We start from the raw sequence: 13,225 nt of genomic DNA, 5'->3' as shown, positions 1-13,225 counted from the left end.
GCAGAACTTGTGCCCATTTTTTATTTTCTTGGTATATTGGTTAACTTTCTCGTAATTTTCATATTTGCTGGAACAGTAAATATTTAGGAACTACATCCTGACTGTAATCCGTTTTTTATGCTACCTCATAACATAAAAAGTACAAAAGGATTAATATTTCGGTGAAATTGAATTACTTGGAAATATTATTATTGGTGTATTGAAACGGAAATCTTAGTGAATTTTATCAAATTTTCTTTCATATCATTTTTTAGAATGGTTTTAGGTAATCAATACAATTTAAAAAATCTCGCTGTATCAAAAATGTGAAAGTTCCAGGTGAACATTGATCAGGATTGTTTACAGAGATTCAAATGTAAAATAATGAGATCCGGTCCCCAAAGATTTTCCGAGAACTCCTTCCAGCCCTGACGACCATCAGGATTGCCAAATATCAAAGCTACATAGTTGAATCCGCCTCATACCTTTTTCCTTCAACCACCATACACTCACTGCCCCTTTATTTCACTCTTTCTGGTTCATTTTCAACCCTCTTTTCTCCCTTTGTCATTGTTTTCCGTCTTTATCTTCCTCCTTCTTTTATATTTTTCTTTCTCTAGTTCTAGGTCTGATGAGGAAAAAGTAAATGCAAATAAGCACTGCAAATTGCATAAAAAATGTATTAAATCAAAGACAAAGACAAAACACTACTGGTGCTGCTTTTTTGCTTTTTATATAAGGAATGACTGACCACCACAAGGAAATAAACATACTCTTAACGTTTTAGCTCAAAATCCTCTGTTATCTACTTCATACTATTTAAAATCTTTTAATATCAGTGTAGAGATGAAAAACAATGCACGTACCTGCCTTTGTGAAGGTAGCAAATATGTTTTATTTGACCTAGAACCATAAATTCTAATAATGCGGTGTTTAACCTCAAATTCTTAAATGTACGCAACGACTGGATTAATTTTGAATGTACTCAGCATGTGTGTGAACAGCTTTTTTTACATTAGTGTGCATTTGTGATCTCTGATAAATTCAATGAGAGTAGGTCTTGAATCCTTTCAGGTGGTGTGGACCACCAATGTCTTGGACTCTTCCCATGATGCGTCTTACATCTTCAAGCAATGTGATGCTCGTGACATTCTCGCTGGACAGAACAAGAGAAAACAGCATGCTTAAAGCATACTTTCAAGCCATCCCTAAAATAGGTGAGTCACACAAATCCTGGCACTTGGCTCCGACCAGAAGTTTTTGATGCACTGTGAATTAATTACACTGTTGTAACAAGGAAAGTGACGTATAATCCAGAAAGAGCCCACAAAGTCCAACATGATTTAACGTGGAAGGGGTGTGGGCTCTGATTTAATGTAGGAAAGAGACTCCTGGTTTCATGTGACATAATATGTCATGTGAATAGGATAATCATGTCTTTCTAGAGCTACCTTATAAGCCCTGGGTATCCAAGTTATCTAAGTAAAATCTTAAAAAGAAAACGTAAAACCCTGGAATGAATTACATTTACTAGGTAATTGTTAAGTGCATTAACAGCAGGCATATACTATGCCCCGAGTAGAAAAAAGTAATAGTTCCTACACCAGAAGCCAGAACCTGTTGACATTTGTTACAAGAGAATGTTTGCGTTTATTGACAATTATAAGATAAAATATATAGCATTCTTCATTTAGGCTCAGGGGAAAAGACATAGGTTTTCTCTGACGGGATGAACCTCATATTTTGAGCAAATGTGTAACTTGTGTGGGTTTCATAAATGACGGATGTATGACATTACAGCGCATGCTATTACATCGCGGTTTTTACATCGCAAACCTTTACAACGCATAGCGCTTTGGGGTGCTGGATATTGAATAGTTTAATTTAGTATTCTAACTCCAGTCCCCGTGGACACTAGGGAAGGTGTTGGATAGTAAATTAAACGTATTCCCTATCCTAGAGCACCCCCCAGCGCAATGCATTGTAATGGTTTGCGTTGTAAAAGTTGCGTCGTAAAGGCACTGCGTGGTAAAAGTTGCGTTGTAAAGGATGTTTCCCATAAATGACCCTTTTAGGAGTCAATGACATCTATGACAATCATAGATTCCATTGAATACACAGATGTGCAAAAGTTCTGCATTGAGAATAGTAGAAGGTGTACTAATTGTCATGAGGAGATGCAATGGAAATGAGCATTTGGCAAAAAACCTACCTTTTGCGTTTACAAGGTAAAATATCTTAGAAAGAAACCATTTCCATTCTTCTGCCCTCATTTAGTATGGGGTATTCTTTCACATACCCACCTAGAAACTCACTCACTCCAGCTCTTGATTGTCACACCTTTGAGTGTGCATCATTGTATATATCATCATGCAAAATGTATGTGAATATCCAAGTTTGGACAGTTAGTAGCCGAACCAGTTAAGTTCAAAGCCCTGGTCCTGGCGTATCATGCCCTGCATGCTTCCGGTCCAATCTATTTAAGGAAACGTTTAATATTCTACACTCCGGCTAGACAGCTTTGTTCAGCCTCTCAGCTCCTAGCCCACATACCTCGCTTTCGTCTTCAAAGGATGGGTGGCAGTTCCCTTGCTTTTAGGGCTGCTCTGGCCTGGAATTCGCCTCCATTTGCTCTTCACAGCATCCAGGACCCCACTCTTTAAAAAAAAGACTGAAAACTTTCCTTTTTATTTAACCAGCCCTCCTTCCCCTCTCAAGGTCCGCACCGGGACAGTTCTCAGAGTGTCCGTGCGCGTTACAAGCTTCAATAACATAACATAACATAGTCCATTTTGCAGAGCTAGCCTCTAGCCCACTGGCGTAACGAAAAGTGAGGGGGCCTCTCTGCACGGTACTTAGGGGGGCCCCCTCCGGGCTCAATCAGGAGCTCTCCCGGCCAGAGTTCAGTGCCGAGGGGGCCCCTTGGAGCTAGGGGCCCCCCGCACCGCGTGGGCTGCAGGGGCCTGTGTTACGCCCCTACCCTAGCCCTTTACTTATGTAGGTAATTAATCTGTTGTTGGTTTGAATATTCACATAAAGTTGCTGCCAAAAATAATATAAATTATTATTGGAAAACATGTTTAAAATAGTTTGAATCTTTTTGTTTAATTGTAGTTTTTTTTCTCATCTACTGCTTTGAAGCAGTATCTGTGACATCTACTCCTATAGGTTAAGGTCATTGTCGTTGCTGTCTTCCATTCATGGTGACTGCTGAGCTGACATTGTCTTGCGTTTTCCAAACCCCTTTTGCTCGATCTGTGACCTAATACCAGGATAAAGCATCGCTCCCGTCCCCCCCCCACCCGCTGAGAGCCACCCATGAATAAATAAAATGGCAATGAAATACATAATTTCATTGCCATTTTATTTTTCCAAGGTACGCGCCATACGTAGTGATTCAAATCCTGAGGCCACTCGGTGAGGTTCGGTAAAAGATCTCTCTGGATATCAAGAATTTTGTTGAAAGGTCTGGATACTCCTAAAGATGGTCACTGAGCAGCTACGAACTCTAGCTGGCCTCATGACCTCCTTAACAGCAGGTCTAACGTTGGTCTGTGTCCCCAGCTAGACCCACCTTCAGTTGACCCATCTCCCAGTTCATCCATCATCCTTGTTTCCCCTGCCCTCCTGTGTTTCCTTGGTCCCAAAGGGTAGCTGTTCCTGCCACAGCCAGTCATTTTAACACCTATATCAGAAGAGGAGTTTACCATTGTTGTGGTGAAGAGTCAGAATAAGAATGGCTGGGTACGTTTGTCCCCAAAACAGGAATATGACTCAGACCACCTCTCTGGCTTGGGGAAAGGACTTTATTATAGTTTAGGACAGTTTACGGAGATTTTTCTTAATTGGTCCCCTTTGCATATAGACTTCTTCTTTTGATAATTACTGACTTATTTATTATTATGTGTCCACCCCCTCCAAATGTGGATATCTCCTCTGCATTGAGACCCCATAATATTTAATTTTTCCCATTAAAGTGACTGTATGAAAGGGGTATAAATAAATGAAATATAATGAAAACATGCAGATATTTATGGGATATGTATTAGAGGGTGTTATTGATGGGTAGGTATGTGATCTGTATGTAACAATGTATGTATAGGTGAATGAGAAAATAAGGGTGAGTGATTTTATGTTGCTTTTAGTGTGAGGGAGCGAGAGAAAGAAAAGGGTTTACAATCTTACCTGGCACCACATTAATGTTGTCAGAAAGAAGTAGCTGATATAGGAGGTCTGGGGTGTGTTGTGGTGGAGGTGAATGAGACCGCCTCCTCGAGGGGCACGAGATTGGAACAGTGCCCCTCCAGGAGAAGCTTATGCCTGCTGAATCCTGGAGAAATTCTTTTTTACCCACCTACGCTCATCTTACCTTTTTGTTTACCCCCACAGTTTTTTCCACTTCCCTCAATGCAGCCACAGAGTCTGTCACCACTTGACATAAGGCTGCTTTCAGTGTTCCAAAGAGCAGTGGCGGCTGGTGGAATTTGAAACTGGTGAGGTGGAATTTGAAACTGGTGGGGCATATGCAGAATGATTCAACGTATGCGAGCGAGCGTAGCGAACGAGCGCAACGGCAATAAGGGGGATTCGGGAGGATAAATCAAGGCTTATTAAGCAGTGGGAACGTATAGTCTTGAAATATTAAACACATTAAAAACTGCCCCGTATCTTCTTGCATTCATTTGTTTAATAGTTACTGTAATATGTAAATTGTTCTGCATGACAACTTTAGCCCTTTAAAATGTATGCTTGCCCAGTGTCTTGCACTGCATGCAGCATTAACTTTGGGAAAATATTCTCTAACCAGACTTCGGGAAGCACCCACAGCTGCTGGCTGTAACCAGTCATATAGAAATATGTGCTAGACATGTCTTTAAGTGAGATGAAAAAAGTGGGTGCTCCCTATAAAGGAACATGCCAAATAAATTTCTGTGATTCCCATAGTATGCCATCAGACCGGTATTTTGGTTTCTCTCTGAGATGTCATTTTATCCGGATAAATGGTACAGCAACTGACGTATGCCTAAAGCCTGTCAGTATGATTGACTTTGTCACTGGGTGTTAGCTGTTTGAGATAAGTGAGTTACAACAATGAATTCTTATAAATAATTAACATTGAAAATGTTTAAATTCAGAAATTCAGAAATAGTGAGTCATTGCATTAAATAGCATTGAAGCCTGTGGAAGGAGTTTTGGCCTTCAATTATGTGTGCTAATATGCACTTTTCTTGGCCCTGCCTGCTTTCATCACTCAAGACTCAGAGAGGATATTGATCGGATGACGTCAAGTTCACCCCACAAATACACCCACTTACAAAATGGGCTCCTTTCCAAAAACACAGGGATGATTAAATAGATCTGTGAGTTGAAATGCAAATACTGGGCGCTAGGCCGGCACAACGCACAATACTGCTTCCAGAGCATCTTGACAATCTTTAAGGGCTAAATATGTTCTGCTACGACCCAACTAAAATGTATTGGTGTTTCACCCTAGTGTGGAACAAAGGCGGCACGCTTTCATTGGGTCCAAACCTTGTGCCTTCAGATTCTACCCACACAGACCTGCTCAGCCGGCGCACGAACACACCGAGTTATTGAAAGTTCAATCCCAGCCTGACAACGTCGTAGCAAACACACTGTCAACTCCATCTGTTTACACAACCTGCCAGTTAGGGCATTCTACTCCCGCCACCAGTGGGTGGGTGTTCTCCATGTTTATGACACCCGTTATTACAGACATCAGATGACAGCCGGCTCCGTAGAGGAAGCAGCGGGCACTGTTTGGCACGAATCCCATGCAAAGATATATTGCACGCAGACATGCATGGGTACCTCCCTACGCAGGCACACACGCAGACACAGACATCGTGATTAAACATTTCCAGTCAGGCTCCTGACTTACATTGTGTTTAAACTTACATTGTGTTTAAATTTAGCAACGATAGTCGTTGTTCTAAATCTCTGCTTCTTTTAACTAGCGCCTACACGGAGTCAAGAACAAACCACCAGTAGGTAAAAATGGGTAATAGCTCTTGCAAAAAGGACTTAAAAGTTGTTTATGCATGATTAACAGAGTTATGAATTGGATGCGTTGAATGCCATTCACAGAAAGCAGACCACTCTCTGAGGACACAGAAAGCACACCGATTCTCCCGAGGGTTGAATACCACACACAGATGTTAAACAATGGGTGGCACTACCAACCAGAATATACGATCCTTAAGTATTGCCCGGCGGTGTCGCCTCTTGAACCCACAAAGAAGTTAAACTATTGAAGAGGCAGGCGCTGGAGACTGGAAGGCAGGAAACAAGATTTTTATTCTCTCCGGAGGAGAACACAACGAAACGGACAGAAGGTATCGTTCTGAGGTGCTCTACCTACATTTCTGAGGCCTGGCCTCTTATACACTGTTTTATGACTTTATTGCAGATTACATATTCATGTTAAAGCTTTGATGTATAGAAAAGACATTCCCGGAACTCCCCTTTGGGCCCGTTCCCACACACATTTACAGTTGAAGTCCCCACCCTAGTCGCAACAGGAGATGAGTATCGCGCAGCTGGATATTCCGCCGATTCACGGAATGTGAGGGGTTTGATCGGATCTCATGGAGTGGGGGCTTTGATCAACCCGGGGATCCTTTGATGGGGGAAGCTTTCTATTGTACGGGGAGGGGCAAGGGATGGTATCGGCAGAGCTGGGTGTCGGCCTGGGAACGGGGAAGACAAACGGGCACACGGGGAGAGACGGGGGTTTGCATCTAAGGACCGGGGATCATGAAAGGGAAGAAGGGAGGTGTCGCGCTGGGAACAGGATGAGGGCCTGGGGCAGAGCAGCGCTGAAGAGGGGTTTTATGATTCGCGGCAGGTGCAGGCAGGGGGGTTGTCAGTATGCGGGGGATGCCGGCGAAGCTAGGAGGGGGAGAGAGGCGCGCTGGCTCTCGGCGAGAGCAGGGAAACCATGGTGTTCAAAATGGCGGCTGTTTTACGCGCACAAAAAGGTTAAGGAGAGCAAGAGGGCGCCGATAATGTTGACGGTCTCAGCCCAACTTTCAACAGTCCCCCCTTTTCAACATATCTAGCCAACTTGCTTTACTCAATGTCAATTTTCATCAAATTCCTAACTTCGGTATCATACAATGCTCTCATGTGTTCGCTTCCAAAGTCCACAGTTTTGGGAAAAATACAACTCGCACATAAAGAACACATAGGTGGCAGACATTGAATTCCCAAGCACAGGCCACATATTACAACTACGGGAATCATGATAATGGTGAGCAGTCTCCAGCCCCAGCTTTTGACGGTGTCCCAGAACCAACCACCAAGCGACCATTCTTCTTGCTCTTGGTGAACTTCCGAAGAGAGTCTGTGAAGATGTTCGATGGCTTTGTACACTGAGGCTGAGTTGTCCGGTATGTATGTGCAACAGCTGGACCCAATAATGCGGCATGCTCCTCCACGGTCCGCCAGAACCACATCTAGAACGAGGCGGTTCTGAAGAGCCACCAAACGGACCGCTTGGAGCTCGGCAGTGTTGTTGGCAAAGATGCCCGCTGTGATGTTCATGGTCGTCTCGACTGCCTGAGTCAAATGTCGGATGGCACGGCTGTTTGCCATCGGGCCCCAGAGGGGGACGAGTCCTTTCATAGCATCGAGGAACTGCGCCCCTGTTGAGTCGGCTTGTTCAATGTCTTTGGCTCGTTTTTGCCTGTGGTGATTCGCTGGGGCTACATAAGTCGGAGGAAGGACGAAGGAGATGTAGCAAGTGCCCCCCCAGCCTTTGGGGAGCCAGGTGTAGGCCTTCGTGCCGCAGATGAAATACATGTTTGGGGATGACACAAAGGAAGGTGGATCCGTGGAATCCAAAGTTCTGGTAAAGCGGCAAGCGCTGCGACCCACCAGCTGTGTCCCAAGTCCTTCTACACACATGTGGCCTGTGACGTTGATGACCGACAGGGCCACAGTCAGAGTGGCAGCCGTTCGTTTCCGCAGATAGGAGAAGGTGGGTCTGGTTGGATTGTTGAACACCTGCATTTCGATTCGTTCTTTAGCCGGGATGTCCATTTGGATCGAGTCGCTGGGGGTCAGCGGGCAGAAGTGTGTCTTTGTCTTGTTTCGCCCGGCCCCGTGAGAAGAATGTGCTGCAGTTCTGCTGGAGGTGGCATTGCCCGTATAGCTTTCTTGCAGGAGGATCAGCCAAGCAAGGCAGGAGCCGTGGACAGAGAAGGGTGAAGGGATGAATGGTATTGAATGTCCAGTGGCATGGGGTAGCAACCCACAGATCCAGCAGTTGGTGGTATTGGTGGCAAGATTGTGCTGGTGAAGTAGCTGCATGAAAGAGTTGTTCCAAAACTCCTTTCGCCTCTCTCTTAATTGAGGAGAGAGCGAAATTAGATAATGTTCCTTCATGGTGGTAGGCTGAGCAGTGGTTAGGAATGTTTCGTGAGCAGGTGCATGTCCTTCCAAAATCCAGAGCGTGGTCATGAGGAGAAAACAGAAGAGGATTGTGATGAAGAGTGCAATTGTCTTTGAGCTATGGAGTCTGTCTGTTCTCGGATTTCTGTAGTGGGTATTTCCTGCTGTCCCCGTCGGCTTCTTGTTTGGCGCTTCCATCATCTTCTTATCTGGCGCTTCCATCATCTTCGTTTTCAAGGTGCTCGGTAGTGGGCAGGACCACAGACTTAGTTTCAGCTTCTCTCCAGGTAACCTTTGGTAGTTTGGGTCACCGTTCTGAGATCCTTTAACCTAGTCCGTGGCCTACTTAGCCGAAGCTCCCTCCTTTCGACGCAGGAAATACCCTTCTCGAGATGGCACAGTGGGATCAGGATGTTTTGAAAGTTCAAGTGTCTCTGTGTCAGGATAGCAGTTCAACGATGGCCGGTCCTGGTTCAGGAGCTCTTCTTGGGTGTTGACGGTGTCTGTCGTGGCCAGGGCTGGAGAGACCTTTTTGCAGTGATGAGCGTGCAGCCAGTGTTTCTTCCCCTCCACTCGAAGTGCGGTCCGAGTGGTGATCAGCACTTGCCAGGGGCCCGTCCACCGGGGTTCCAAACTCTTTGATCGCTGAAAATTTCGGATCAGCGCGAAGTCCCCCGGCTGGATGGCGTGACCCGGACCCCTGGAGGCATCGGGGATGGCCTGCTGCACCTGCTGATGAAGGACAGACAAAGTTTCAGTCAATTTGTACAGATAATCAGACATTAGGACGTCCGGAACGTCATGAATGGAAGTTGGTTTCGGGGCAGACCAGACGCTCATGGGTCGACCGAAGACAACTTCATAAGGGGTTAAGTGATGTCGGGTGGGGGTAGAGCGCATCGATAGCAATGCCAATGGGAGGGCGTCTGGCCATTTCAGGCCCGTGGTAGCCACTATTTTGGCCAGTTTAAGCTTTAGTGTGGCATTGTGTCGTTCGACAAGCCCAGCAGATTGAGGGTGGAAGACTGCGTGGAATTTCTGTTTAATACCCAGCCCATTTAGGATGAGCTGGATAACTTTGGCTACAAAGTGGGGGCCATTATCACTCCATAAAACACGACAGAGGCCATAACGGGGGAAAAACTCCTTTAACAGAACCTTTGCAGTGGCCATAGCGGTGTTGTCACGGGTTGGATATGCTTCCACCCACTTGCTAAATGCGCACACCACGACGAGCACATATTTCAAGCCTTGGCATCTGTCTAGCTGGATGTAGTCCATCTGCAGGACTTCAAATGGGTGGTTTGGGACCCCAAATCCCCCCCGGGGTACTACAGTTCCTTTCCCGGGGTTGTGTTGCAGGCATATTAAGCATTGTTGGACCAGGCGTTTGGCGGAATCTGGGATCTTGTCATTGTGCCAAACCCTGGAGACAAGTTCGATCATGGGGGCTGATCCTATGTGGGCAGGGGAGTGTGCCATGGTTAATATGGGAATCAAGTATGAATCAGGTAGCAACCATCTGTTCGTGTCTTTTGTCCGCCAGCAGCCTTCATCGTCTTTCAATCCCACCCGTGTCCATTCAGTCAATTCGTGTTGTGTGCTAGCCGTTTGTATGTCTCTAATTGTGTCCTTGGCGTCAGTCCAGTTTTCTGCTTGTGACCTGGTTACGTACATACGTGTTGTCGTTCTATTTTCAGCTGTCGTTCGGGCGGTGATGTCGGCTAGTGCATTTCCCTGTCCAATAATGTCTGTCACTTTCTTGTGTGCCTGGCATTTGATAACGGCAAGTTTGTTGGGGAGGAGGACAGCTTCGATTAAGGCGGAGACTAAATCCCCGTGCAAAATGGGTGTGCCGTGTGAGGTCAAGAATCCTCTCTCCCTCCAGAGGAGCCCAAAATGGTGAACCACCCCGAAGGCATACTGGCTGTCGGTGTAAATGTTCGCTGTGGTCCCTGTTGCCAGGATGCAGGCACGCGTCAAAGCAATCAGTTCCGCTGCCTGGGCAGATCGCTGGGTGATGCGGGCTGTTTCTACTACAGTTCGAGCCGTGGTGACTGCATAGGCAGCGGAAGTGGTACCATCGGAGAGTTTGATGCATGAACCGTCCACCCACAGCTCCCCGTCGGGGTCAGGGAAAGCCGTGTCTCTGAGATCAACCCTACTTTTTGTCTGTTCGTCAGTAAGAGTCACGCAGTCATGCACAGGGTGCACATTGGGATCGTTCTCTGGCAAGGGTAACAGAGTTGCTGGGTTCAGTGTGGTGCATCTTTTCAGGGTGATATGGGGGGCAAGCAAGGTCAGTTCGTATCCAGTCAGTCGTGCACTCGTCAGATGTTGCGTCTTGGTTTGGTTCAGGAGGGTGTCGACTGCATGGGGTACCAGTACCGTGAGGGAATTCGAGAGTACAATCCCCTCACTCTGTCGGATAGAGATTGCAGCAGCAGCTACAGCTCGAAGGCAGGCAGGCAAGGCTCTGGCGACAGGGTCAAGAGTGGCAGAGAAGTAAGCGCACGGTCGTTGCTTAGGGCCGATGGCCTGGGTCAGGACAGATAAAGCGCACCCCTCCCTTTCGTGAGTGTAAAGGGAGAAGGGCTTTTTGTAATCAGGGGTACCTAGGACAGGGGCTGAGGAAAGGGCATCTCGCAGTTCTGTGAAGGAAGTTTGACACTCAGGGGTCCAAGGGAGTGGGAAAGGGACGTCTTTGTTTAGCAGAGAAAGCAGTGGTTTTACAACGAGGCTGAAGTTTGGTAACCATTGTCGGCAGAAGGAGGTGAGGCCTAATAGGGAGCGAACCTGCTTCTGGGTCTTAGGGACAGGGGTATCTAGAATGGTTTGGATTCGATCAGGGGTGAGTTTTCTTCCATCTTTGGACAAAAGGTGGCCTAGGTAAGTGACCTGGGGTAGGCAGAATTGCAACTTCTTCTTGGAGACCTTGTGGCCATTTTCCGCAAGGAAGTGCAAGAGTTGAATGGTGGCGGTAACCGCTAGAGGGGTGGTGTCGGCTGCCAAAAGGATGTCATCGACATATTGTACCAACACCACTCCGTCGGGTAACTGGACTTGGTCTAGTTGTCTTTTGAGGGCCTGGCTGTAAATGCTAGGGCTTTCCGTGTAGCCTTGAGGCGCTCGGCAAAACCTATAGGAGCGGGCTTTTAGGGTAAAGCCGAAGAGATATCGGCTGTCTGGGTGGATGGGGATGGAGAAGAATGCGTTCTTGAGGTCGATGACGGAAAAGGTGGTGGCAGTGGATGGAATCAAAGTCAGGATGGTGGTGATGTCTGAGACCACAGGGTACTGGGGTACCACCACTTTGTTGATCTCTCGGAGGTCGATGATAAAACGGTATGCTTTCTCATCTCCCTCTCCCTGCTTCTTGATAATGGGCAAGATAGGGCTGTTGCAAACGTTGCTAACCACTTCCTCTACCACTCCTGCGTCTATCAGTGACTGGATAATCATTACCAATGCCTTCTCGCCCTCTGGCGATATCCGATATTGTGGGAGTTTTGGGAGTGTTGCGTCTGGTCGGACAGTAATGTGCACTGGGTCAATTAACATACGCCCTACGTCCGAATCCGCTTTGGCCCACAGATACGGAGGTAGAGTGTCAAGCAGGGGCGCGTCAACGTCGGTGATGGAAAACATGTGTCGGGGAGAGCAATGTCTAAGCAGAACGGGGTTGTCGTAAAGAAACACTCGAACTCCATCTTGAGAACACCTGATCGTCGCTCGGAAGTGTTTCAGTAAGTCAAGTCCCATAATGGCGTCAGGGCTATTGGAGGAAAGCAAGAACGTGGTGTCAGTGGTGTTGTTTTCTACGTCAAAGAGGATCGGGGCAGACAAAGGGTTGGTGGAGGGCGTTCCATCGAAACCTGTCGATGTTATGAGTGAGCCAGACAAGGGTGCCCTTGGAATCAGTCGTTTAGATAACGCACTACGTGTTGCGCCAGTGTCTACCAGAAATGGAGACTTGGTACCCAGGACCTTAGCAGTGACATAAGGGCCCTGCTGGTCAACATAGAGCTCGACTGGATCCCTCCCTCGCCCTTGGCTGTCCTATGCGAAGGTGTGAGTGTCGTCATAGTCAGATTGTTGATATTGGTTCTGCCTGGGTCGATCGAACGTATTTGGTCTGCTTGATCTGTCGTTAGTCGCGTCATTTGGGGGCCCTCGTTGTTGTCCCTTAGGTCTCGGTCCGTTTGCTACATCCCTGGGGTCTTTGTTTCTGATCATTTCCAGAAGAACTGGGCACTGGGATTTCCAATGGCCAGTCCCTTTGCAGAAAGCGCACTGGTTTTCTCTAAGGTCTGTGCGTCCACTGTAGGAAGTCAGAGTGCGGTCCTGGGGAAATGTAGTCTTAGGGACGTTTGTCTGGTAGTTTCCCCGGTATTGGTCTCGTCCTATAGTCACCCCTTGCAGTTTGGCAATCATCACCCTCTCTTTTAAGTCCTTCTTCTTTTTCTCTGTCGCCCTATCGTTTTCATTTTTCTGATGCTCATAATATTGGGCCATTTGGAGAATCGCTGTAGGTTTGGAGGCTGCCCAACTACTCTCGCTGGCCTGTAGTTTCTGGGAGATTTCCGATGATAGGCCCTTAACATAATTCTGGACAAACAGATGGTGTCCGGTTGCAGTGGTCATGTCCTGGCCGCTGTAATCGGAGAACACTGTTTCAAACCGGGAGAAGTATTCCGATACATCCTCCTGGGGTTTTTGGCGACAGGCTGTTACTATCGACCAATCCACTTTCTTTTCTGGGATTAGGGTTTTTAATTTCTCTACGATTTTATCTGGAAGGTCTAGAATGGATTTCAAAGGCTTTTGTCCT

At 46.8% G+C, this 13,225-nt stretch overlaps 1 protein-coding gene across 1 annotated transcript in view; it reads left to right on the top strand.

Moving 5' to 3' along the window:
* The window catches only part of LOC144771975 (suppressor of tumorigenicity 14 protein homolog), a 385,346-nt gene that overhangs the window by 164,220 nt on the left and 207,901 nt on the right, over window positions 1-13,225 (top strand). Inside the window, 1 exon segment of the mRNA XM_078656195.1 lies at window positions 1,054-1,196. Within this exon segment, the coding sequence (XP_078512321.1) occupies window positions 1,054-1,196 (143 nt within the window).

This window comes from Lissotriton helveticus, chromosome 8 (genome assembly GCF_964261635.1).
Source record: "Lissotriton helveticus chromosome 8, aLisHel1.1, whole genome shotgun sequence".
Lineage (NCBI taxonomy): Eukaryota > Metazoa > Chordata > Amphibia > Caudata > Salamandridae > Lissotriton > Lissotriton helveticus.
The sequence above is the reverse complement of the archived record's forward strand: the minus strand, read 5'-3'. Positions and strand labels throughout refer to the sequence as shown.